Source organism: Alosa pseudoharengus, unplaced genomic scaffold, assembly GCF_046254945.1.
Source record: "Alosa pseudoharengus isolate Yale_2024_CS ecotype anadromous, Long Island Sound unplaced genomic scaffold, YU_APseudo_1.1 YU_APseudo_1.1_scf_2, whole genome shotgun sequence".
NCBI lineage: Eukaryota > Metazoa > Chordata > Actinopteri > Clupeiformes > Clupeidae > Alosa > Alosa pseudoharengus.
This window is the reverse complement of record NW_027468663.1, coordinates 21,071,738-21,096,936: the sequence shown is the minus strand read 5'-3', so window position 1 is coordinate 21,096,936 and position 25,199 is coordinate 21,071,738. Positions and strand designations below refer to the sequence as shown.

General features: G+C 41.5%; 2 protein-coding genes across 5 annotated transcripts; one reads left to right on the top strand and one right to left on the bottom strand.

Moving 5' to 3' along the window:
- The first annotated feature begins 5,522 nt into the window (after positions 1-5,522).
- On the top strand, positions 5,523-19,996 carry LOC143134065 (high affinity choline transporter 1-like). 4 transcript variants are annotated; one of them, XM_076294141.1, is made up of 10 exons: positions 6,206-10,314; positions 10,432-10,867; positions 11,444-11,655; positions 12,020-12,133; positions 12,778-12,933; positions 15,872-16,020; positions 16,604-16,747; positions 16,913-17,066; positions 17,211-17,428; positions 17,655-19,996. In XM_076294141.1, exons 3-10 carry the CDS (start codon positions 11,472-11,474, stop codon positions 18,192-18,194), a joined length of 1,659 nt encoding a protein of 552 aa, XP_076150256.1. In that variant the 5' UTR covers positions 6,206-10,314; positions 10,432-10,867; positions 11,444-11,471; the 3' UTR covers positions 18,195-19,996. The 4 variants fall into 4 exon arrangements, with proteins under 4 accessions (XP_076150258.1, XP_076150257.1, XP_076150256.1 ...); XM_076294143.1 differs by lacking the exons at positions 6,206-10,314; positions 10,432-10,867 and adding an exon at positions 5,523-5,546; XM_076294142.1 differs by lacking the exon at positions 10,432-10,867 and having other exon boundaries at positions 6,205-6,886.
- A 217-nt stretch (positions 19,997-20,213) lies between these two features.
- LOC143135119 (thymosin beta-b-like) lies at positions 20,214-21,706 on the bottom strand. Its single transcript, XM_076295841.1, has 2 exons — positions 21,607-21,706; positions 20,214-20,245 (listed from the first exon to the last, which is right to left on the bottom strand). Exons 1-2 carry the CDS (start codon positions 21,704-21,706, stop codon positions 20,214-20,216), a joined length of 132 nt encoding a protein of 43 aa, XP_076151956.1.
- Positions 21,707-25,199: the final 3,493 nt, after the last annotated feature.

The window sequence follows — 25,199 nt, the reverse complement described above, 5'->3', positions numbered from 1 at the left end:
TCCAAGTTGCTTGAAGTCCAGTTTGATGTTATAAGGCCGCCCAAAATATATTTGAATAGATATTTCTACCTATCATGCTTCAGGTGACATGAGCAATCATGAGACACAAAGTATTTTTCCTTGACATAACATATCAATATCATACTTATCATACTAGGTTTGCCCAGGTTGTTTTTGTTGCCGTTTTTGGAGCCTGCTGTCCACAGAGATCACATTTTTTTTACAGGACACAGACAGCTAGAGGTTGGTTAGGTGATGTTTGCAGTAAGTGACATAAAACGTTTTAGCCTAAAAAACGTGTGGCATCGGTTAGAGCACCTTTAATAGTAAAATTACACTGAAAATAGCCTAGGCCTCAAAGGACTAATATATGACGTATCTGGTAAAAAAAGGGTAATAACTTAGTCTAGGGTACAATTGTTTAGATTTGATTGTTTGATTATTATCTATCTATCATAAGTTAACAGTAGTTTGTAGTAGCTAGTTAAGCATTGCCCTAGTTCAACTTAAAAAGAGCACTGATCAAATGCTACTGGAGAGGAAGGGCGGAGAAAGAAGGCAGTGCGTAATCTACCTTTAGCCTTTAGTGCGTAATCTACCTTTCTGCCTTTAGAATTCCATGGTATATTCTGCAACATTCACATCCAGTCAGCGATGGCTCAAGAGAGGATTATTGTGCAAGTCTTGTCAGGTTTCACTTCACTTAACTGAGAACATCTCACCTGTAACACACCTGTATTTTTAAATCACACAGTGATGTCAGCTGTAACCTTGAATGCTTGAATTTCCCCTGGGGATCAATAAAGTATCTATCTATCTATCTATCTATCTATCTATCTATCTAACCCCTGACAAAAAATAACTATAGAAATCTTTTAGTATTTTTACACATCATACATAGATATGGGTAGCCTATATTGTCTTGAAAACTATATAGCCTAGTATAACAGATGGCCCTTACAATGAGCTTAATAGTAAAATTACACTGAAAATACACTAAGCCTACCTACCAATTCATTGAAGCCCTTTTAAGGTATGATGATTTTTTTTTGGTGTGCTCTATGCGCGCGCATTACCTACAACCCTGGGCTAAGCCCCTCCTGTCTTTCAATCCTAGTGACGTCCCTGCTCCATACCACAACACATTGATACAGTAATGTGTGCAAAAGCAGCCTGACCATAGCCTGGCGAACCAGACCCACATCAAGATGTAGGGTCTGGGCACTCACTGTTCGCAGTGCTCAGTCCGAGGGGCGGGATAATCAGTTGTCTTTCAAATTCCCTCTGCACGCAATAGGACAGCGGCAGCGATATGAGCCCCATGCGTTTCCCACCAGCGGAGCTAGTTGGCTAGTTCAAACGTTTGCCAACTTAATAAAAGCTTAACTCGTGTCACACTGTTCGCCAGCAGCAACATCCATCTTATTTGTTTTCAAGTAACAGGGAATTCAAGCCAAACCGTTGCAACTCTGCCATCAATAATTATGTTAAGCCCACATAACGACTCTATACACGATTTCATTGGCATGAATAAGTTTCGATTTCTGGAGCTCACAAGCCAACGGAGAGTTGCTAGACTAGCCCGCTGCCGCTAGGGGCGCGTCTAGATTTCTAGGCTAGCCTGACCAAGTATTGAGTATAAATGAACTATTTTAGATTAGTCAAATCAGTCAGATTAGTTCATTTCTCTTCAAAAGGTTAACATCTATCTATCTATCTATCTATCTATCTATCTAAGTCTAATGCCAATGTTTGAACTAACCTAAAGTATGGTGCACTTGTGCTCTGTGAATGTTCACAATTTGTTTGTGTCATGTGGTTCTTTCATTATGTACTGAAGGTGAATTGATATAGTATGTGGGGACTGCATTTCAGGGGTATCTGGTGGACCTTAAGCAGCAGAAAATTTGTCTAGCATGCTGATGGTTGTACTTTGTGAATGTGCACAATTGGTTCAGAAACTGTTTAAAGTGGTATTCTCAACATTTAATCTAGGTCAATTGTATGATATTGTATATTAGGGCCGCATTTGAGGGGTGTTTGGCAGGCCCTTTGCAGCAAGTAATTTGTCTGGCATCGTGATTTTCGTGCTTTTTCATTTCAAGGTGGTTTCATGTGGTACCTCCTTCGTTTGATCTAGGCCATATCTGAGGGGCCCTTTTTGGTGTCTGCTGGGCCCCTGGGCTGTTGTTGCAGGCAGCTCACTGCGCTGGGATTAGTGTGTGCTTCACCTCACTGTGTGTTCACTGTGTGCTAAGTGTGTTTCACTAATTCACGGATTGGGATAAATGCAGAGACCAAATTTCCCTCACGGGATCAAAAGAGTATATATATATATATATATATATATATATATATATATATATAGGTAACACTTTGAGGTTTCTGGTAGACTATTTGGAATGTAGGTCATGGGTTCCGATATAGAATGACTACACAAAATATGGAATGATTACACAAAAGTCTCTAGTTTTGCATTTTATTTGTACATATTATACATATGCACAACTAATATTGGATAAAACAACATGAATGTTCAATTTCTAGGGATTCCTGTGAATATTTCAATAGAGTACCGAAGCCATGACATAGCGTTGTCAAGGCAGCAATTTCACTGGATCTAAACAAATCAATCTAACCATAGTAATAATCACCATAGCCGTGGCTTTCTTAATCTATTTCAATTATTTTACAACGTTTCTAAGACGTTAGTATATTTTTTTTACACTGTAGGAATCACATACTACAACATATGGATATGGATAGCATGGAACTGTCGTTTTTCGTTTTGATCTGTAGCCCCCCCGCTGTACTGGACCCCCGAAAGGAGGGTAGGGCAGACACAGTTTTCTGTGAATATCTTGAGAACCGTAGGGCCTAGGATGACCAATTTTTTCCGTATGTTTGCCTCCAGCGGTCATGTTAACCCATTCCATGTGCACACATGTGCATAAACAGATACACACGCACACACATACATTCACAGTAATCATACGTATGACACATACTCACACAGTAGACATATGTACGCATGCATGCACATGCACAAACACACATACGCAGGCAAACACACAAGCCGCATGCACACACACACACACACACACACACACACCCACACACATAAACATAAACGTGTACACGCACACATGCACACAATTCAAGAATTTCTTCTTTTTCAAGAATTATGAACAGGCAAGATGGGGGTGGGGTTGTATAAAATGAATTTTACATGTGAAATCTATGAACTATCATGTTTTGGTACTTGTTGTCTAGCAGATACCAGTGAGAATTGAGTGTGGCTAATGCAATTTAGTGAGACAGTTAGAATCATAGGCCTTTCAGCGTGATTTATTTTTGTGGAAAAAATGTGCTGGACTGGGCGGCGGTCATATTTTGTACCGCTCTGCGGTACATCTAGTTATTTTCTGGTCCCATTTGAATTTTGCCATGAATGTGAACACATGTTGTCTGTGAATTTTTGGACAATGTGATAATGGTGAAATGGTGATACTACGATAGCAGTTATGTGATATGTAAAACTAGGCTTTCAGCTCAGATCTGTGCGCGTTCTTGGTGCCAATCGTGAAACATGGAGACGCACGATTACTTTCGCATTTATGAGCGATACCATAATAGACTGCGGTCATTTTTAGGGTCTAGCCTATAACATCAAATACATTGATTGTCATCAGATGGTGTATGGCATGCACGTCCATAGTGGCATATTTACAACACCTTTAAAGCGCCTGCGAGATCCAAAATGTTTGGAGAGGCGGATCTCTGTCTGTAAGATATATGACAGAATCTTACACGTGAGAACTTCGTTTTTCAAGATAATTGATTGGTCAATAGGCTGTGGTTTTACACGATTTGAGCTATAACTTAGCACATAACCTGCTCCCGACCAAGTTTGGTTGGCAGCATAAAGTGATGCAACGACGCTAAAACAGAGCCACTTTCGTCATCAGTGTTTTGCTGCTCTCTGTTGACTACAGTTTCGCACCTGCTGGTTAAATTCAAGCTAATCAGAAGAAAACATGGCAATTTAGTAGTTAGACAGCTGGTAACTTACAACATAATTAAATGAGTCAAATGAAAATTCTAATAGAAAAGGCATTTAGATAGATAGATAGTGTGACGGGCCTACTAGCCATCGTCACAGCAGCGAGGCGCTGCCTACTATGAGAGACATTTAAATGTGTGCATGCTATGATTTCTGGGTTTCAATGATTATTTTGGCTGTTCATATACTTTTTGGTTATGCCAAAGTTCAGCAGATATGCTAAATCTTCAGTAGATGTCTAGATGCGTAGACTTATTTATTGGCTGTATTAGCTTGTTTCTGTGGGTCTCCTGAAACACCCCTGTGCTGCTATGATGCATTGGTTTGATCCAATTACAGGAGTGCAATCAGGCCCTATTTAAACCCATGCCTGTAGGTGCTTGGGGAGGAGAGCTGCAATTTGAATAGGCGTAAGTCTTGAGAGCTCGTCTCATGTGTGTAGCCCAAGTGACTAGCTGTGAAGTCCATTGCGCTCATCTTTTTATTTGAATATTATTGTATTGTTTTGACTATCAAGTCTTTTGTTTTTCTTTCTTTATTGAGAAGTATTTTATTTCTCCTTAGTGCTTTATTCACATTAACTTACGTTACCATTGCCTTATGTTGGCCTTACTTGGGAAATTAATAAAATCCCATCTTCCACCTTGAATCTTTGAGTGCTGTCCCATCTACCTCACAACCGCCCGACACATCTTCCCTTAACATAGATAGATAGATAAATAAAAATATAGATATACTTCATTACTACACATTTGTTGAGAGATTATGTCCTTGAAGCCTTTTAGGTTCCCCTCAGATAAAGTCCTATCGCTGGTTAGGCAAACACTTGAGTATGCACAGAAGCACAGACACACCCAGGAATCTGGCTCAGGTGTCTCATCTTGTTCAGCCAATGCAACCAATGAATGAGATGATGGATTAGAAAACAGCACGATGTAGTGTATAAGACAGGGGAGTGATGTTCCTAGGACTATATAATTTGCATTTCTCTCTTTGTGTGTGTGTGTGTGTGTGTGTGTGTGGTGCCTCCCCTGCCTAGTATGGCAGACCCATACAAGTAGCCCATACAAGTAGTAACAGTTGTGTAACAGTTCTGCTTGAGTTCAGTTACTGTTTTTGTCTATGTAACAGTAAATGCATTCCTTGAGGTGATACAAATACACAGTTAACATTTGAGGAGCACTGACATAAAAGTGTGGAGGGAGGATGGGAAGGAGAAGGGTAGAGGTAAAGGCCAAGACAGAAGGGAACAGAGAGAACAGAAGAAAAACATGACCACATTCAGTGAATATCTCTCTCTGCATCTCTCTCGTTCTGACGTCACCCCTCCCCTCCTCCATTTCTGGCCCGCCAGAGCCCAGCAACACAGGAAGAGGCTCCTTAAAGGCACACACACGTCTTTGTGAAACACACTCGCTTCTTGTGCAGACTTTCCTCCAAAAATCCTATTTCTTTATCCCGAGTCTGTCAAGTGTTAAGCTCGGTAAGTGCATGTGTTATAGTTTTAAGTAGCACATGTTCGATTGGAATTGTGTTGTTTTGATTGGGTAGTGGTGTGTGATGGTTTTGAGTACATGTAGATATGTCTTGCCTCTCGTTTTTTGTTTTGTCTGTGTGACGTGGGCATCACTAAGATTTCTAGACTATTCTGATTTTCCCAGAAATTATGCTTTGTTGACTCAGCCTACTTTCAGAGTTAAACATGTTTTCTGATGTAATATTGTTTATTGGTGAAGGTGCTTCACAATATTAGTCTCTATTTGACTTAATTTTACATCAACATCAGATGTTAACCTATATGTGATACTGCTCAGTTTATAAATGCTTTCAGAATGTATGAAAGGTATGAGCACTCTTGGACGCAGTTTGTTTGCATATTTGCCAAAAATGTAAATAACTATTTCTGTTTTGCTTTCCCTGCTATTGCGTATTGTCAAACACTGTATTCAAGTGTTTTTGTATGTTTGGAGCACATTTTAGCATCCTCCCTGTGTGCCGATGAAAACCAAAATAGCTTATCGCTTGTTTTACCAAAGGCAGACGTAGGGGTTGGTGGAGGGGGAAGGGGGGTGGGGGGGGCAGGAGAGAAGAGGAAGGAGGTAATAAAGGGAATGTAGGGGGGGGGGAGGGTTGTTTTTCAGCTGGGTAAATGCTGTGGCAAATACAAAGGGGCTGTAACTTAAGAGTCAATGAACAGCAAGCAAAAACATGGAAAATAAAAAGAGAGGAAAACCGTCTCTATCTCTAATGGGGAGTAGATAAGACTGACACGGTAGAAAGCAAGCATGATTGATGGGTGTTCGAAGTCCTTCTTTTGGACCTACAGTATTTCAAATTAAGGTTGAAGTATGTGTGGTGTAGACAGATTGAGGGGCACTTTTCTTAAGATGTAGATGTTAGGAGATTGATCGTTCATCCAGAGGAAAAATCTGTGTGGCTGTCGGAGCTTTGTGAGTAAGTCCTACACACATAATTGGTAAAGTAAAAGCAAACAAGGAAATTGACCGGAGGTCCAATCAGAGGGGCCCAGAGACTCCCAGCTATCTTCTGCTTGATTCATAGTCCCGCCCACCTGCAGCATATATAGTGGCATGGCAGAAGGTCTTCTAGAGCCTTCTCTGTTGATACAGTGATAGCTGATGCTGATTAGAGATATTTGGCCCCTGAAGAGCATCTGTGAAACTTTGCTGTGACTCATTTTTCTCCTGCCTGCTGCCTGTGACTGACAAGTCCCCCGTTGACAGAGCCTCTCCATTCCTCTCATTGACTTTGACCGCTCTCTGACCACTGAGTACAGTAGGACACTTTCTCTTTAACTCCTAGGTATGTATGCGTAGATGTTTACATTGAATAGCTTTTCTTATTTTTCATGTCCATGTTGAAGAGATGTGTTGTTTCAGTAGAACTGTTTCACTTCTCCCCATGAGAGCCAGCAGGTCCACTTGTGTCCCTGGCAAGAGACTCTTTTAATCAGTCTCATGGGTCTGAAACGTGCCTCAAACATTAAGTTTGCTTTCCATTTTAGCTTATTAAAGCTAAAGCTCTTTTACAGAGACTGTAATGCTATGTCATTCATTCATGTTGTTTGTTTAGTTTTACTTGTTGTATTCTTTACTTTCTTGACCTTGAAGACAAAAAGTTCTGTCATGTTCAAAGGGATTGTTAGGCTTTATTTGTTGTCTGTATAAAGACCATGGATCCAAAATCATAGATAACTTTCACTAATTACAGTGTCCTGCTCTTACCCTGAATACTTGTGTGTGTATTTTTTGCCTCTGAAAAACATGGAGGAGGTGGTGTGGAGGGAGGGAGGGAGAGAGAGAGAAGGATATCTTTATGTTCTTTTTGTGAGTGTATGTGGGTAGAGAGGGTGGCACATCTCTTATCCTGTTTTTGGCAGTGATAAGAGCAGCTTAGAGTGTGGGGCCCCTAGGAGCCGAGCGTGTTTGTGTAGGGGGGAAAAAACTCTCTCTGAGGGACTTCTAAAAGGATGTCATTTGTTTTTCGGGTGATATGATACCAGAAGCATGTGTCTGTGTGTGTGAGCAAAGCCCTTTTTTTTTTTCACTTGGAGTACTTATGGGATTGCCTACATCTATAGTACCATTGAGTGGTTGGTATTTACTGGTTCTTTTAGGGAAAATATGAGGGTTTCTTGAATTGAATGGCCTGATAAAATGAGAGACTCAACTAATATGTAATGTATAAGCTGTATTGAGTTTACTTACTTCATCATGAATTGATGTATTAAAATAGATTACACTTTGTAGATATAGGCTGGGTGTTGTTTTCAAATCTATTTCTTTTGCTTTGGACCAGTTTTAACTTTTGCATTCCATAGGTCTTCCAGCAGTTTCTTTGAGCCCTAGTGTGATCTGGAGAGAGCAAGAGAGAGAGAGAAAGAGAAAGAAAGGGAGAGAGAAAGTGGAGTGAAGAGAGAGCGAGAGAGTGAGAAGTGCTTCAGTACTTTTCCATTAGCAGAGGCACAGAGCACATAGAGGAAGTGAAGGTCCTGAAACAGTCCTCACTCTCTTCAGGCAAAGGTGTACAGCCTCTGACATGTAGCGTTAGAGTCATTATTGTCTGTCATTGGCTCTGTTTGTCTCACCACATACACCCATAGTCACTCAGAGAATTTTGGACTGTGTTTGTGTGTGTGTGCGTACGTGTGTGTGTGTGGTGTGCGCGCGTGTATGTGTGTGTGTGCGTGTGTGTGTGTATGTAGTAGAGCAGACAGAGGTAGTAATGTGATCGTTCTGATCCACTCCGTCAGTAACCTGGATCAGCTGTCTGAGTGGAATAATAGGCTTGCCAGTTCATGTGACAACTGTGTTGCACTGGTCTGTTGCAATTGGAAAAGTACTGAAACCTTCTCCTTGAAAGAAGCTTTTGTTCAGGTGATTGAAACAGGCAAATCTGTCTGGAGGAACCCCAAAATAAAAGCTGATCTAGTGAAATGTAACATGTAAATATATCAGTATAAAATGTACAACTTCATATAATACAGCCACAGCAATATAGAAATTATACTTATATACTTTAAAAATATAAATAAGATATTTATCTAGTGATAGTTGTGTGTGAGTGAGTGTGAGAGGCCTGGGGAGGTATAGGGTGATCTCTTTATGGGCTGTGCATGGTAACTGGAGAGAGCTAAATGGCCTCTACTTGAAGGTTTTAAGAAAAAGACCCTCTCTGGTCTGGTCCCAGCCCGGACCGGCCCCACAGCTCATTGCAATAAATGCCACATTGTAAGAATTTTCCACTTACCGTTTGTCTTCAAAGTTTTTTGTAAACACAGGAGGCGGCAGCACGTACTGTAATCTTTTTTTTTCAAGCATGTGTTAGCTTTTCACCCTGCCTCTCCCTCTCCCTCTCCCTCATATGTGTGAACGAGACAGCGCACATTGGTGTAGCATAAATGACTCGTCTGAGATTTTTTGCACACCAAAAGTGCTTCACCAGAAGCATGTGTAATATAGTTGTGAAATGTGGATTTGGGGGGAGGGAGGAGAGAGAGAGAGAGATGGAAAGGCATGGATAACTTTGTGGCTGTGTGTCACATAATGAATGGAAATGTGTACTTAAACTGTCTGGACCAAACTAGAGCAGCTGTGTCTCTCGTGTCTCGTCTGCGTCTGTCTTGCCTTGCCGTTCATGTTTTGAGGCCACATGCGAGGAATCAATACAGACTGGCTGCGTACAACTGACCTGTTAGATGTCGCCCCTCCAGTTCTACAACTCACACCAGCCTGGGGAATATCTCCCCGGCATCAGAACTCTGGCTGCTAACACACACACACACAAGTATTACTTTTAACACGTTGGTGGGCTTTCTTTGCCCTTCTCAAGGGTATAGTACGTTATCGGATGCCCCATCAGGTTGGCGTCAAGGTCGACTGTGTGTGAGTATGAGAGTGTTTCGTCCATTGGTCAGTCGGTCACTGGCAACGGCTACTCTGATGAAGATCAAATGCTTCGCAGCCTTTCCTGAGCTCAGTGCTAGGAGCTTTATGGTGCACAGCTCATAGACTACTTATCTAAAGCAAACATTTCCCATGAGGACACATTCATAAACTGTTCCTAATGACATCAATCTCCGATCTACATGGCACAATACAATCCCATGGGTTGCATGGCTCCAAGAACGCACACAAGACAAACAGTATGCTGTACAACATGTAAACATGTAATTTGGTGGGGTAACTTTCCAGGCATTTCCTCCAAAAATGACTGAATTGATGAGTTGGTTATCAAATGCCATTGTTGCATGCTTCAAAGTAATCCAAACCAAGGAAGTTTTGATGGTTTTCTGTGTGAGATGTTTGCCCGCAGTGAAAAAAAGGTGGACTGAGCGCGGATGGGTCGTGGGGGTAAGCCATCATGGTTATGGTATGTGAGCTATTTGATAAATGCACATTGCCATATGCACACTATCACGAGCAGCAGGGGGAAAAACACCCCATTTTACAGCTGACCGGGCTAGAGAGAGCCTTCTTGGCTACATCATCCTTTCTAATGCACAAACACAAACATACATATAGATGCACACATTCCTTTTGCTGAATCTCAGAAATTCTTCTTTCTTTTTTCTTCTTGTGAAAAACAGATCTCTCTCTTTTGAAGGGTGGGGGGGGGATGTTAATTCATATAGAGTCTCTTTTTTGCAGTGTGAGCCAATCTGTCCATTGGGCGGTGGGCTTCACGGCTACAGAGCCACTGGTAAATGTAGTTCTTAATGTGTCACAGCGGTGAGTGCACTGTTATCTTTCAGATTCATTCTCTTCTGTTATTGAACCCTACAATGATCACGTTTAACAGTAAACAGGAAAAGAATCAGTTGACTATCCATCATATTTTGTTTTCAGTGACTTCATAAGGAGATAATACGGTAAAGTTTTCTATACTTGTTTGACATTTCAAGTTTGTTATGTCACGGGTGCCTTCTTTTGGTAGCTACTTTGATTCTTATTTCCAAATCTTCAGACCTTCCCTATCCTCCACTTTGTGAAAACCAAAACTCACATACATACACATTTACCCATACATGCACCCATACACACACACACACACATACACGCACACACTCACACACACAGATACATGCATCTACATTCACCCAACCTTTCTCTGTCTCGCTCCTATTAACCTGATTTGTCGTAATTGACTTAATGTGGCTAAAACGTTTTGCTCTGCAAGTCTTGCTCACGGCCTCTCCTCAAGGTCCAATCGAACCTTGTGCCATCTGCCGCCCCTCCTTCGAAGAAAGGCAACCGACATTTTACCTCCACTGTCACGGCGCTGGTGAGATCCCTCCCACTCCCCTTCGCCCCCAACCCCAAAAGTGCTTTCCCCCTTTCCCCATCATTAGAGGGCCTTCTTCCATACAAGAGTAGCTTCTCCTGTCTCCAGCAGCACACATACACTACCTCTCAGTTTTTCATTCCAACCTAGGGCCATACCAAACCTGCTTTGACCTTTGACCTCTGCACAGCGACTCTTTTCAAAATGTACTGTTTGTTCCTTTGTTAACATGTTCTAATTTACTTGTATTGCTTGGTAGTTCTTGCACGTCATGAATGAATTGCAGCAAACTGTTTGAATGTTACTACGACTTAAAAGGCAGTTTTTTTTTCTATGCTAGCCCATACCTCGCTTGTTCCCAAAATATACTTTTGTGTCTTGCTTCTGTTTGATGGAGCCAAAAGTGCCAAAGCACTGGCATCAAGCCTCTGGTGTCAAACTTTATTTAAACAAAATTCTATCTTTTTTTTACATTTGACAAAGAAAATGCCAGACTTCATGTGAGTTTAATGAATGTTAGAAGTAAAAAGCTAACTTTGGGACGTTTCCATATGCTTCTTTTTTGCCAACCTATAGGAAAGGTTACTTAACCAAAGACGTGACAATGACGTTGAACATTCCGGGTCTGGTTGTCATGGCCTTGTTTTACCTACTTATTTTGGGCACTGGTATCTGGGCATCCATGCGATCTAGAAAAGAGGAGCGCAAATGCACTGGGGATGGCATGGAGATCACACTACTAGCTGGGCGAAACATCAACTTCCTGGTGGGAATCTTCACACTAACAGGTGAGATTCTGCCAACTCTGGTCAACCAGCAACAATGGCATAAGTAGCTGCAATTATTGCTATTATTTGTTCATACTTAGCAACAGTACAGCTCTCCATACCAATCAACAACAGTGAATAGCAGTCTTTTTGTGGGATTTGAACACTTAGAAATCACTGGTCTTCTTGGTCTTGCACTTTATCAGTTTGACCTGGTCACTGCCTGTGCCTGGTCTCAGCTTACTACACTCAGATATATTATTGATATAGGAAGAATGAATGATTCAGACTGAAGTCACTGTTTACCCTCAGAACAGGTAGTCTAACATAACCACATGTCTTCAAGAACCTGCCTCAAACAAATCCTTGACCTTGTGTGTTGCAGCTACGTGGGTCGGTGGAGGTTTCATCCTGGGCATCGCTGAGGCTGTGTACAATCCCACTCTCGGTCTGGTGTGGGCTCTGATGCCCGTGCCCTACGTCCTGACCTTCTTCTTGGGTGAGCATTTGACATTCTGACCTGACAGCCAGAGAACTAGGGTCACACAATACTGATACTGAAACTGAAACTAATGCGTTGGAAAGGGAGATCACATCAAGTCAGAGCAAGATGCACACAGACAGATGGACAGCTAAGGGGGGGGGGGGGGGGGCATTGGGATTCCCACTGGGTCTGTTTAGTATGTCCTCCCTCTGGAGATGCACCTAAAATAAGCCTTTGCACCATTGCTGGGATCGAGTGGCTGCTTTTGGTGTTTAAGTGTGGTCAAAACTGACCAGACTGAACAGGTGCCGACTATAACTGACTATGACTGTCAACCCATACCCAACTTCAGGAAGAAAGGAAGGAGGGAGAGAAAGAGAGAGGGGGGAGAGAGAGAGATGCTGTTTATAGTCTTGTTTTTCTTGTTTGTCCACTAGTGCTCAATTGTATTGGTCATTCAAAGACCCTCCCCCTCCCTTGTATCGTAAGAAAAAACACATTATTTTCCTGTTAGTCAGTCAGTCTGTTTCTCTGCTAGTTTGTTTTTATCATTCATCTATTTACACAGGCAGTGCAAAGGAAACACCAGCTAGCTAGCACAGAGTGTTTTTATTCTACTTCTAACACCCCCCTCCCCCCGCCCCTTTTGTCTCTCCCAGGTGGCTTCTTCTTTGCCAAGCCGATGAGGGCAAATAACTACTTGACAATGATGGACCCCTTCCAGCTGAAGTATGGAAACATTCTCAGCAGCCTGCTTCTATTCCCTGCCCTTGTTGGAGATGTGCTGTGGGTTGCACGCACACTGGTCAGCCTAGGTAAACAACTTTTAAATAGTCAAACACTTCAAACATGGAGGTTTATGAATGTGTGCATTCAGTTCATGGAAGATTTCCTGGCAAAATTTGGGGGGAAAATATAAATAACTGCAATGCTCTATGCAAAATATGCTAGGAGAGATGCACTGCATATGACGTGACAATTGGTTGTTTTCTTTTAAAACAAAATGGCACATAAATTTAACCCACAGCAGAATGAATGTTTGCCACAGCGCCAGAGCCACTCATAACCATAAAATCCCGCAAGTGATTGCAGTGAACTAACTTAACTGTGAAAGAATTTCTTACACAGAACTTAAAGGTTTAAATGAAACCACAGTACAAGTATTTCTGGGTTGGACTCTCTACTTGTTGTTTGGTATGCTGTGTAAGATGTGTGTGTGTGTGTGTGTGTGTGTGTGTGTGTGTATGTGTGTGTGTGTGTCTGTGTGTGTTTCTAAAATGGTTAGTTCCGGTCCTTAATTATGATCGGCTGAATCACGTCCGATGCCGTTGTATAATCAACAACCTCACAAGTTGACCGCATTTCGTTCTATATTACTGTGCTCCCACAACTTGATAAAATAGTTTGAGTTGCTGCGTCTCGACGTTGCTTGGCAACCATTCTGATAGAGGATATATCATTCTTGGAGGAATGATCTATGAATAAATTGTTATATTTGTCGTTGCTGTGCCTTTATTTTATGAAATCTTGCCAGATATATGTAGTAACCGTTTTAGAAAAGCAATATGCCACTCGAGTCCGTAGGTTGCACTGATTATAGAACAGCTAAGGGGGGTTTAGGCACACCGTTTGCACATCGTGCCTAACAACACCCCTTAGCTGTTCTATAATCTCGGGGTTTATTGCTTTATTGTAAGATGTGTGTTTAACTTTTTCTGTTTCACAGCATTTAATATGAGTATAGTGAAGGAGCAGCCTGTTGATTGTGAAAGAGGATTATTTCCCGTGTTCTGTGTTACAAAGAAGGGTTGTTTTTGTTTTCTTTTCTTTGATATGTGTATGTGTATTTTCCACGAGGATTAATTGCCAAAATGACAATAAATGTGCAGGTCTAGTTTGCCTTTTCAATAGGAAGTTTCATTTAGGAAGTACAAACTTGTTAACAGGTCATGGCGAGTTTGGTCTAAACAATAGTTCAACGGTAAATACCCTACTATACTTTTATAAATAAATTAATATTCTAAATATACTTTTACATGGACAAATAGTTATGCTACACATATTTTGTAGCATACCAGTTTGATTAAACACATTTGAAGGAGAGTAGGATGAAATGTTTATTGTTAAGAACTGAAATGAGTGTAGTTGGTAGACTTTTTACTCAGTGCCTTCTGTGCTCGCCACTAAGGAAAGAAAGAGCACTCCAAATTTTTCAGTCGAGGAAAACATCCCCCTTGTGACGCCCACCATGTGCAATTAATAAAGCACAATTATGGGTTATCAAATTTCCCCTGCTATATAGAACAGAGAGACCCAGTTACAGAGCAAAAACAACCAAACAAGAAAAACAATAACAGGGAAAAGATTAACAGGGAACATTCTTAGTTTGAGTTAATTGGTCCATATTTACAAGTTTCGTCCCCTATCTCTCCCTCCCTCACTGTCTCACCCCTCCAAACTTCCACAGTTCTCTTAAACTCAAGATGAAAATCCTCCATAGCTACACTTCTGAAATGCCCTTTGTAATTTTCCACTGTGCTGGTCCAGGCTTTTGGAGAAAGACAGGTGGACTCCTTTCCACAAACTCCCTGAGAATCATTCTAGAGAATCATTCTATTTTTACATTTCCCAGTAATCCCTCATGCACACCCACACACCTGACAGGCCAACCACCCTTGCTGTTCCCTGCTTGTCTCTTAGTGTAGGTTTCTAACGTTCAGAGAGGTTTCACTCTGTCTTGCAGGTTGTTGTTGTTTTTCTTTCAACTGATCTCAGTTAGTTAAAAGAAAGAACAGGGAGCCCTCACCTTCTCCCCTACCTCTCGCTCGTTCTGTTAGCGACTATGCCCATGTGATACTTTTCTGTTCAAGGGGCCTTGTTTTGGTGCAGCTGCGTCTGGGCTGGCGGGCATCTTGCTGGTCGGTGGACTGTCCAGGTAGTGACGCTTTGCTTTGCTTGTCTGAGTCAACAGTTCTCTTTTAGCCCTCTTGAGATTTTGTTCTGTTTCCATGGTGACTGAGCAAGTCTCACAGGGAGACAAAGGAACTCTGTGACTCACAATCAATAGGCTGCATTTTATTTTTCATTATAGTCTGTTTATTTTAATTTACCTTTTGTTCAGTTATGTTTATTACATGATGTTGTTTTTGCTCTTAGGAAGCGTACACTTGTGCGTCTTTTCAAAGTTTACTTAAACAACAAAGTAGTGGGTTTTGTATATGTGCACTTATGTTTAGATGGCTCTATAACAGTGCTTTTGTATTAAAAACTGTCTTAGAGATGGAGTAGTCTTTTCAAACTAAACTTAACCCAGCTCAGAACAGTGGCTAACACACAGTGTCAGGTTGCAGTCATAGTATCGTAGTAGTCATTGTAGTCAGCTAACCCCATAAAGTATTCATCTGTAGTATTTTGTTTCTGAAATCATATTTCTTACCTTAACCCAAAACATGTATCGCGTGAATGAATGGAAAAGTACAGTCAGCCCCAGGGCATCTGCATGGTTTTCTTACTCATACAGTCAGGAATGTGAGTTTAAGAGCTGGGTAGAGGTTGTCTGAATGGATGAGTATCTGTGTCTGTGTGTGTGTGTGTGTGTGTGTGTGTGTGTGTGTGTGTGTGTGTGTGTGTGTGTGTGTGTGTGTGTGTGTGTGTGTGTGTGTATGCGTGTGCGCGTGTGTGTGCACGTGTATGAGTGGTACATTATCTTGGGATGGCTTTACTTAACTTCATATGGGTGGTGCTGTATTCCAGGTGGGACGATGAGTGTGATTCTGGACCTTCCATACATCTACTCTATTCTGATCTCCTCTGTGGTGGCCATCCTCTACACGCTGCTCGGAGGCCTGTACTCTGTGGCCTACACTGATGTCATCCAGCTAATCCTCATCTTTGTGAGCCTGGTGAGTTTGCATTCAACTGCTATAACCAAGATTTTTCAGGGATATTATTACATGACCTTAAGAGGGACTAGTCATGTTGGGTTCACCTTTATTTGAATAAATGTAAATGCACCAGGTGGAGGATAATGCAGAGAAGCAGCAAGCTGCTACAAGCATACTGTTGCTAGCTGCTACAAGCAATCTCTCACCAAAGTATGGCAGGTTAATCCACTGCAAAAAACATGTAGCAGCATGACAAAACATACTTGTCAGCCAAGCAGAGCATTGTGAAAGTTCAGGGATTTAAAAAGCCTTCAAACCTGATTTATGTCTCTACTTCAAAGTCCTGCTCCTTACAACGCATGATTATCACACAGTGTGATCTGTGTTATTTGGGCCCTATTCAGATATCAGGGGTGGAGAACATACAGGAACATACAGTAGTAGTGACTTCACACAGAGGCTTGAACTTCAGGGCCCCCTGGGCCTGGGCCCGGTAGGCCCGTTCAGTAATCCATCCCTGGTCACAGCAGGGAAAGCCAGTTTGGATTTATGTTTCTGTCTACATTTTACTACATTTGTTTTCCTCTCTGGTCTCTTGCAGTATATCTGTGTGCCCTTCATGCTGACTAACCCCATGTCAGTGGACATCTCCATCACGGCCTACAACGCCACCTTCCAGTCACCCTGGGTGGGCAAGTTGGAAACATCTGATGCCGGAAAATGGATCGATGACTTCCTTGTGCTGGTCAGTAACTAGACCATCAATTTTCCATTTTTATAAACGTCTTGTCAGTGTCATTGAGACAAAGCTTGACTTAATCATAACAGTGCTGACTGTCTAGCAGTACTAGTATAAAATGTCATATTACATTTTCCTTTTTTATTTACATTTTTTTTTTTTTTTGTCCAGGCTTTGGGTGGTCTGGCCTACCAGGCATTCTACCAGAGAATTCTGTCTGCGTCATCCTACACGCAGGCCCAGATCACATGCTTCACTTCAGCTTTTTTCTGCCTCATACTCGGAATCCCCTCCGTGATTATTGGTGCAGTGGCTGCCTCAACAAGTAGGTTTCCCATTTCAACATAAACACAGAGACAGAGTTGTTACGTTTTGTTGTTAGATATTTCATACATTTCTTTGACATTAATTTGGTGCAAATGTTGCTTGTGGTGTGTTAAATGTGTTTTCTGTGGTCTCTTCACATTAGACTGGAACATGACCAGCTATGGCCTCCCCACCCCTTATGAGCGTGGAGAGGCGGGGGCCATCCTGCCCATTGCCCTGCAGTACCTCACCCCCAATTACGTCTCAATCATCGGGATCGGAGCTGTGGCCGCCGCCGTCATGTCCTCCATGGACTCAGCTCTCCTGTCCTCTGCATCACTTTTCTCCTCCAACATCTACAAGAACATCTTTAGAAAGCAGGTGAGGAGTGAGTTCTTACATAACAAATGAGCAGGGAGATACAGAACCTGTTCTTCAAGCTTATGTTGCCCTTGTGCTGTTCAGTCACGTTGGACCACTTTTGAACATACTAAGGGGAATCGTAATATGTTGAGTAACAGACGTTTCTCAACATATTATGTAAGCTAATAATGCTCTTTCTTATTGTGTATTTTTTGTGTGTGTGTGTGTGTGTGTGTGTCTGTAGGCATCTGACCGAGAGATGCAGTGGGTGATCAAGATCAGTGTGATTGTAGTTGGTCTGGCCGGCACTGGTCTGACGTTCCTGGACAACAGCGTTCTGGTCTTCTGGATGGTGGGAGTGGACATGTCCTACACTATCATGTTTCCCCAGCTTGTGTGTGTCCTCTTCTTCAATCGCTCCAATGGCTACGGGGCCATCAGCGGCTTTATGCTGGGGATCGTACTGCGCTTCATGAGTGGAGAACCACTGGTTAACCTGAAGCCTGTCATTAAGTTCCCCGGTGGCCGCTTTGATGACAAGAACAACTTTGTCCAATGCTTCCCCTTCCGTACCTTCATCATGGTGTCGTCTGTGTTGACCATCATCATCCTGTCCTATGTCACTTCATACATTTTCAGCAAAGGTCTTGTCCCCCATCGCTACGATCTCTTCAAGATCAAGGAGCGCGCTAAGGCCTTAGTGAGGCCAGACGAGAAGGGTTACAAAGAAGGGGAGAAAGTGCCCAGCGTGTCCAAGCAGCTTCTGGAGACCACCAGCTGTTAGAGTGGGGTGTCCAGATCTGGCGATGAGAGAAGAAATTACAGTCCATCTTCGATGCTGGTCCACTCAATCCACCCACAACTAAACCCAGCAATCAAACATAACACACAACCAACCAACCCGACAAACAAACGATACAAGCAAATTTCATGATTCTTTTTCATCTTTGTGCAAAGAGGGGAATAAGATCGATAGTGTGTCACAGTTCTCTGTTTTGAGATGTGGTACAAACTGAGACTTCTGTTCTCTCTAAAAATAGAGACTTTCAAAAGCATGGTTTACTAAAAGGTGGGTTCAAAATACAGACTTTCTAAAGTAAGGTTTACTGAAAGGTGGGAAGGTCAGCCTAGAACCTTACTGTACCTCTTGGGCTGTGCTGGGAGGAAGTCATTTGCAGTGGCATTACATATGTGAGACTCCAACCGACAGCTTTGCTTGCACAGTACCTGATCCTTCATGCACATTGCTCAGTGTGAATGCCAGTGAGACTCAATGAGTCACTCTAACATTGACTCCAGCTTGAGCTTTAACATGTGAGGTCCTCTCACAACTGAACTGATAAAAATTTAAATTTGTTTTCTTTTCTTGTTATTGGGTAGAACACAGAGCGGCCAAGCCAAGCGAAACAGCTCAAACGAATCTTTCCAGCCGCGTTCCCTAGACAAACTCCCCAAGCCCTCAAGAAAGAGTCTCCACATAGTTGTGGACTGTTATTCGCTGCAGGACTCTGGCCCTGGAGTTGAAAGCAATCTAATAAATCGAGTGAGACAAGAGGCGGCCAGATATCCCTACTCACCCTATGCAGTCAAGAGAAGCATGGCTACAATAACAGACCATACACAGCTTAAGAGTAGTGTTTTGTACAGTATACTGTAGTTTATCTATGGTCATATGTAAAGCGGTAGTTTACAAAGGGATCTTTGTTTCGGTCCCATCTTTATTTATGTTTTTATATTCAGCCAAGCGTATTGGTGGCTAGTGTGTCTAGCAACACAAGCCATTCAGAGACGGGCTATTGTTTATATTGTTCATTGACATCGATACATTTATTTTTTGTAACTAAACTGTATCATGAAATATAATTGTGTATGCACATTTAGAGATTTTGTTGTTTAGTTTATATACTGTGATCCAAATAATCAGCCTCTTTCCACCAGTGCTAGACTGTAGACCTACCGATTGTACTTTTACTGATTCTACCTTAAATGCAACATGTTAAACAAGTTCTTGTGTGACCCATCAGATGATTTATTTATGTAACCGTAGAAAGGAAAGGCTATTCTATTTCTCTATTGGGTCATTATTAGTCAAAGTAATTGATCTCAAGAGTGCAACAAGTACATGTAGAACATATGGAAGCAGACCAAAAATAATTTGATGGTGCACTCATTGCCATGATCAGCAGCTACATATTAAGAATCCTCAAAAACATACCCTTCCCAACCCCCCCCCCCCAAAAAAAAAATCTTGATAAAGAAAAAAAGCAGCACTCAATGACATTCATTGAATGTACATCCTACATTTTTGTTCAATTTACTGTTTTTCAAAACAGTTTCTCCTTTTTTTAACCATGGTAGTTGAATCTCCAGCAATAATGTTTCCCCTGGTGTGATTTCAAAAATGTAAAATGTATCTACGTGTTATACACACACACACTTGTTTTATGGGGGGAAAGGGGCTCATCAGTATTTGTACTTTTATGCATGTTGGACTTAAGGGTAATCATGTCTGTGGCAGTCTTATACATGCCTGACTGAATCCCTATGGGGTTGTTGATGGAATAAAGGTTGATTAAAAGTTACAAAGACTTTGACTTCTGATTAATGGGCCACACACACACACACCACACTAGCACACAATTTCTGGCTCATAACTTTATTGGAGCTATTCAAGACAAATGCCCTGGCCAAAACAGGCCATGGCAGAGTAATCGCTGTAGCTCATTGCAAATTACTTGGTGCAAGGAACGTCGCTGGCCCTCTTCCCAGGACGGGAGTGTAACAGAGTCTTTGCACCTGGTCATCACACATCCCCTTGTTTCTCTTGTTGAATTGCTGCAGACAGTAGAAAGTGGCCAGCATCACAACCACATGCACACCAACATACCAGGCTACATATCTGCTTAAAATCCAAACTTGGAGACCTTTCAATACTTTGCACTCCTAATGAGTAACCCACTATGAAAAAACAAAACAGACAAAACAGACTCTAGAGCAGTGTTTCTCAAACTTTTTTTCTGGGGACCCACTTTTTAAAAGTGACAGACTATCGCGACCCAGCTCGTGACTGTGGTAGTTAACAAACTAGATCAGTGGTTCTCAAACTTTTTCATTCCCCACTTTGATCAAGGGGGCATTCTCGAGCCCCACCGGTCACTCATCGCTCTAAGAAAGTGGTAGGTCAAGCTTAAAATTGTCAAATTTATTGAAATAATGACAAGTTCTAAATATATCCTCTTCAACAGAGTTAAAATCAGCTGGTGCTGATACACACATATTTCTGTTTTCCAGCAACATTAGGAAGCATAGGCCATTTTACAGCATTGTACAATATATTCAATGAAATCCAAACATGCTGCATTAAATGGATCCATAATCCAGTCATACTGAGCACTGCTGGTTGGGAAATATTTTTGAAATAAACTTTGCAGGGATGTGACGTAGGCCTACTGTTTAATACATGGGATCACAAGAGTGGCTCCCAATCAGACGTTTCAGCGATTTCGCTCAGAAATCTCAAAGGCATAATACTGTCGCGATCGAGGCGCCTGTCCCATACTCGTGTTTTTGGTGAATGCAGTAATCTTATTTGCTAGGTGAGGTAGGTGCTTGTCTTTGCCTTAAACTGGACATTTAACTCAAATGTATCGCTAAGATATAGCCTATCAAATATATCGCTAAGATAGGCCAGCTTCGTCAAGAAATGTTCATTAGTGAACGTGCTTGCAGATTCAAACATGCGCTCTTCCTCCAAGAGGAGGCGACTCGGAGCTCAAACACGCGCGACAGCACTTTACCTCGGGAAAGCCACCTTGCCTCGCTGTGAAACAGTACAGCCTTTTGGTCAGCTACCATCTCTTCGCAAAGTGCGGAGAATAGACGCGCTTTTAAGGGCCGGGTTTTGATGAAATTCACCACTCACAACAACGTTCAAAATATCATGTAGTTCGAGACTAACTAAGCTGCCTTGACACGAGCGCTTCCCTGTGAATAACACAATGCGTCCATTGCGCATCGGGTGCTACCTGGGTACAGAAAACAAAATAAATAAAATAAAAAAACTCCTGTTTTTCACGTCAGTTCGCGCCCCACCTGGCATGTCTCTGGGTCGCGACCCACAGTTTGAGAAACGCTGCTCTAGAGTTAGGCTAAACCATGATGGTAGCCTAGGCCTATTGTTCACAGAGAGAACTCACTGTCTTTGGTTGGAAGGGTGTTCTTCTCCAAAGTCTCAGTTTTCTTCAGTTTGCTCTTGTCAAACTGAACAATCTCACTGATGTCTGGTTTGTCACCCATTGCAAGTAGTATGTTTTCCAGATGCTGATACACAATTACACCTCTGCTTTAAAGACAACATAAATGAACTGATAGGCAATACGATTAAACTGCTTTAATCCTATGTGGGCTAGTCTAACAATATTTGTTCAAAGGAATAGCTTGAACTTGACCGCTTACCTTAGGCCTACCTAAACCTCTGCAACCTGAAGAGAAACAGACAGAAGCTGAAATCTGAACATTTATAGAGCAATCAATTATGTCGTTACAAAATGGCTGTGACAATTTCACGAATCAATCATTAAATTAGCCTGCTTGGCTGTTTGGTTTAGCCCGTTAATAAGCTTTGCATAGACCTCTGAAGTTCGCCTACAAAAAAGAACCAAAGCTGCCATCTTTGCCCATATAGGGAGATCCGGGTGTTAATTGGAGCTAACTACCTATGGCAAGTTGCATTGCAAGTTAGCTCTGGGGTAGCAAAAATCGAAGTTTGCCGTAGCCTACCGAAGATCACATGAGCCACTTGAAGGCAGAGGGCAAAAGAGTGTTGAGCAAAACGTTTGCATTTTAGACTTCTTCGTCCCCGCGAGAGTTTAACAGGTGTGATCATTAAAAAAAGGAAAAATCGCAAGATAGCCTACCGGATCTCAAAGATGTCCGTTTTTTTGTAGGTGAACTTCAGAAGTCTACAGAAGCTACGCATGTCCAGGCAAACTAACTCATTTTGGAGCCAAAAATAGAATTAATTATAAAAGTTTTTTTTCAGCATATCATTTATATGAGGTGTCCAGAACAACATACTAAAAGTCCTAAGAAATCCTAGTTGAGGAAATTCTCATCAATCCAAGATGTGTGTCATTAGGCCAGACTACAATACATCCCAATGGGGCTATTTTATTCCTTTAGCCTACTCCTATCAAAATAAAACTTTATACAATGAACGTATCCATGAAAAGTAAAAAATGTTGTATTACAAGTTTCTTTGAAAATTAATTTGAATATGCAAATGAGCTATACACTACCCAGGCTACCCAAAATATACCTGCATAGGCTTAATTTTTTTCTTTACTCCTACCACAATAAAACTTTACACAATGAAAGTCTACATGAAAAGTAAATCATTTTGTATTAGAAGTTTCTTTGAAAATGAATTTGTAAATGAGCAATATACTAATCGAATATGCCCAAAATACTCCCTAATTATTTTTTCCTTTACTCCTATCACAATCAAACCTCACACAGTGAAAGTATACATGAAAAGTAATTTTTTTGTATTTTTGGAAAAATCCATTTTAATTATGCAAATGAGCTCAACACTCTAGGCCTAATTGACTTATGACAAGTAGAAAAAACACAAGTAGAAAAAAAGTTACAAAGATGGAAAATACATAGCAGCTTTGTCCTATAAAAGACCTACGTTACAAAGTTTGAATAAAGTTTCTACGTGAAACAGTTCAAGCTGAATAGCAAAAAACAAAAGTGATTAGCGAAAGAAGAAGAAGCCTAGGAAAAACAGAACAGTGCATTTTCATGCACTGTAAAAACAGGGGCCAATTAACTAACACATTCATGTCCATTCAATAAGTTAACCTATGCATAAACACGATAAATTTGAAGTGTCTTGCCACACTTATCTGGGTCACATCTAGTTTTTAAAATCAAGTACTTCTGTACTTCAACTTAAGTAAAAATCTGACTTAGCAACTTATTTGACAAAGTGTATCTATACTTAAAGGAATTTTACAATGCTACCTTATCAGATCTAATATTGGACCTTTATTTTTATAGACTTTATTTCTATGTCAGTCATTGCCATGGACATAGACAGTGTTTATGTGACAGGTCATGTAGACATAATTTTAGTGGTAAACGCAAGTAGGCATAACAACCCTGAAGTAGGATGACGTCATACTCATTTGTAGTCAGAATTTGAGTCTGATACTGCTCCATTGGGATGTGATTATGGGGCGTGTTTCAACCGGGGTGAATCCTAAAGAGAAAACACCCAAACCTTCTTACCAGTTAACATGATCGAGGTAATCAGATTAATTATGACCGCTTCGCGGCGGTCATATAGTGATTGTCAAAGTTTTTTGTTTTTTTTTCGTCATCTATTTCCTGAATTTTTGGTCAACGATACCCGGGACACCGAAATACCGGGGCACATGAAATTTGGTGGGTATGTAGCCCCACTAGACTTTTACAGAAAAATTTTGTTTGGTCCCCGGGGGCCACTCCCCCCCGCGCTGGGCCCCCCCGAAACCCAAAAAATACAGTTTTTCCTAAATAACTACCTGAACCGTGGCACCGAGGATGAAGACATTTTTATGGCATGTTGGTCTAAATGGCCCACATCAACCTAGCCCATAATCACTCATTTGTGATTTGCACCCCCCCGGTAAAAAATGAAAATGCAATATCATTCTGCTTTAATCGCCCCTCTCTTCAGTTAAGATGTTCAGAACTGCACCAAATTTTATGTGTATGATTAACCTGACATTCTCTGGGGGTATGCCAAGTTTGTGACTGTACACTCATTGGCCTGTAGATGGTGGTGCACACATATACACACACACACACAGGCACGCACATACCATCGGTATCGGCAATTAGAACGGCCGATACATAATTACAAATTCAGTAGGATTAAAGGAAAACCAAATATTCATCATAATAATTTGGCTGCATTTCCAGTCGTTTGTCCACCAGATGGCGCATCGTTGCAGTGAGATGTAATTTTGTTGGAAGTTAATCTAAAGTGGGTTGGAAAGATAATAGCTTCTTACAAGGACAAGACTAGTTTACCGCAGAGAACGTCTAATAAGGGTAGGATGGTTTCTGCATGACATGTAATTCCCATTTCTTCTTGAAGCCAAAATAAATCTGAGAATGTTTATCGGACATGCTTGGTTTTTACTGCAGGTAGGCTACGTTAATCTTAAATTAGCCTATATCAATAGCCTAGGACGTAGGTAAAATAATGTTACCATTAGCATTGGTTGAGTGATGGAGGCCAATTTGATTATTGATGTATTTGTAGAAAACCATAAATGCGGTTATAGGCTACCAAGCAAATTGATAACAGCACTAATTGTATCTTTCGACTGTCATCTTATTTGCTTCTTGGGCAGCCGTGGCCTTCTGGTTAGCACTACGGTTCAAACCCCGACCAGTAGGCACGGCTGAAGTGCCCTTGAGCAAGGCACCTAACCCCTCACTGCTCCCTGAGCGCCGCTGTTGATGCAGGCGCCGGGATTAGTGTGTGCTTCACCTCACTGTGTGTACACTGAGTGCTGAGTGTGTTTCACTAATTCACGGATTGGGATAAATGCAGAGACCAAATTTCCCTCACGGGATCAAAAGAGTATATATACTTATACTTATGACCACAACAGGAGCTAAGCTCAGTGCGTGTGCGTGGATATCTCAATCGCAAAATTAAACAAAATTCTATCGGGCGCCTACCATGGACTAGGCTGGGTGAACTCAGCTTGATCTGCCGGCGATTTCTTTT

What these genes read in the sequence shown, in the direction of transcription:
- LOC143134065 (XM_076294143.1), top strand. Translation starts at nt 11,472, where the DNA reads ATGACGTTGAACATTCCGGGTCTGGTTGTCATGGCCTTGTTTTACCTA. An exon ending in ACGCACACTGGTCAGCCTAG is followed by an intron (nt 12,934 to 15,871) that starts GTAAACAACTTT and finishes GCTGTATTCCAG; the next exon opens with GTGGGACGATGAGTGTGATT. An exon ending in TCCTCATCTTTGTGAGCCTG is followed by an intron (nt 16,021 to 16,603) that starts GTGAGTTTGCAT and finishes GGTCTCTTGCAG; the next exon opens with TATATCTGTGTGCCCTTCAT.
- LOC143135119 (XM_076295841.1), bottom strand. Translation starts at nt 21,706, where the DNA reads ATGGGTGACAAACCAGACATCAGTGAGATTGTTCAGTTTGACAAGAGC. An exon ending in CACCCTTCCAACCAAAGACA is followed by an intron (nt 20,246 to 21,606) that starts GTGAGTTCTCTC and finishes TACTGTCTGCAG; the next exon opens with CAATTCAACAAGAGAAACAA.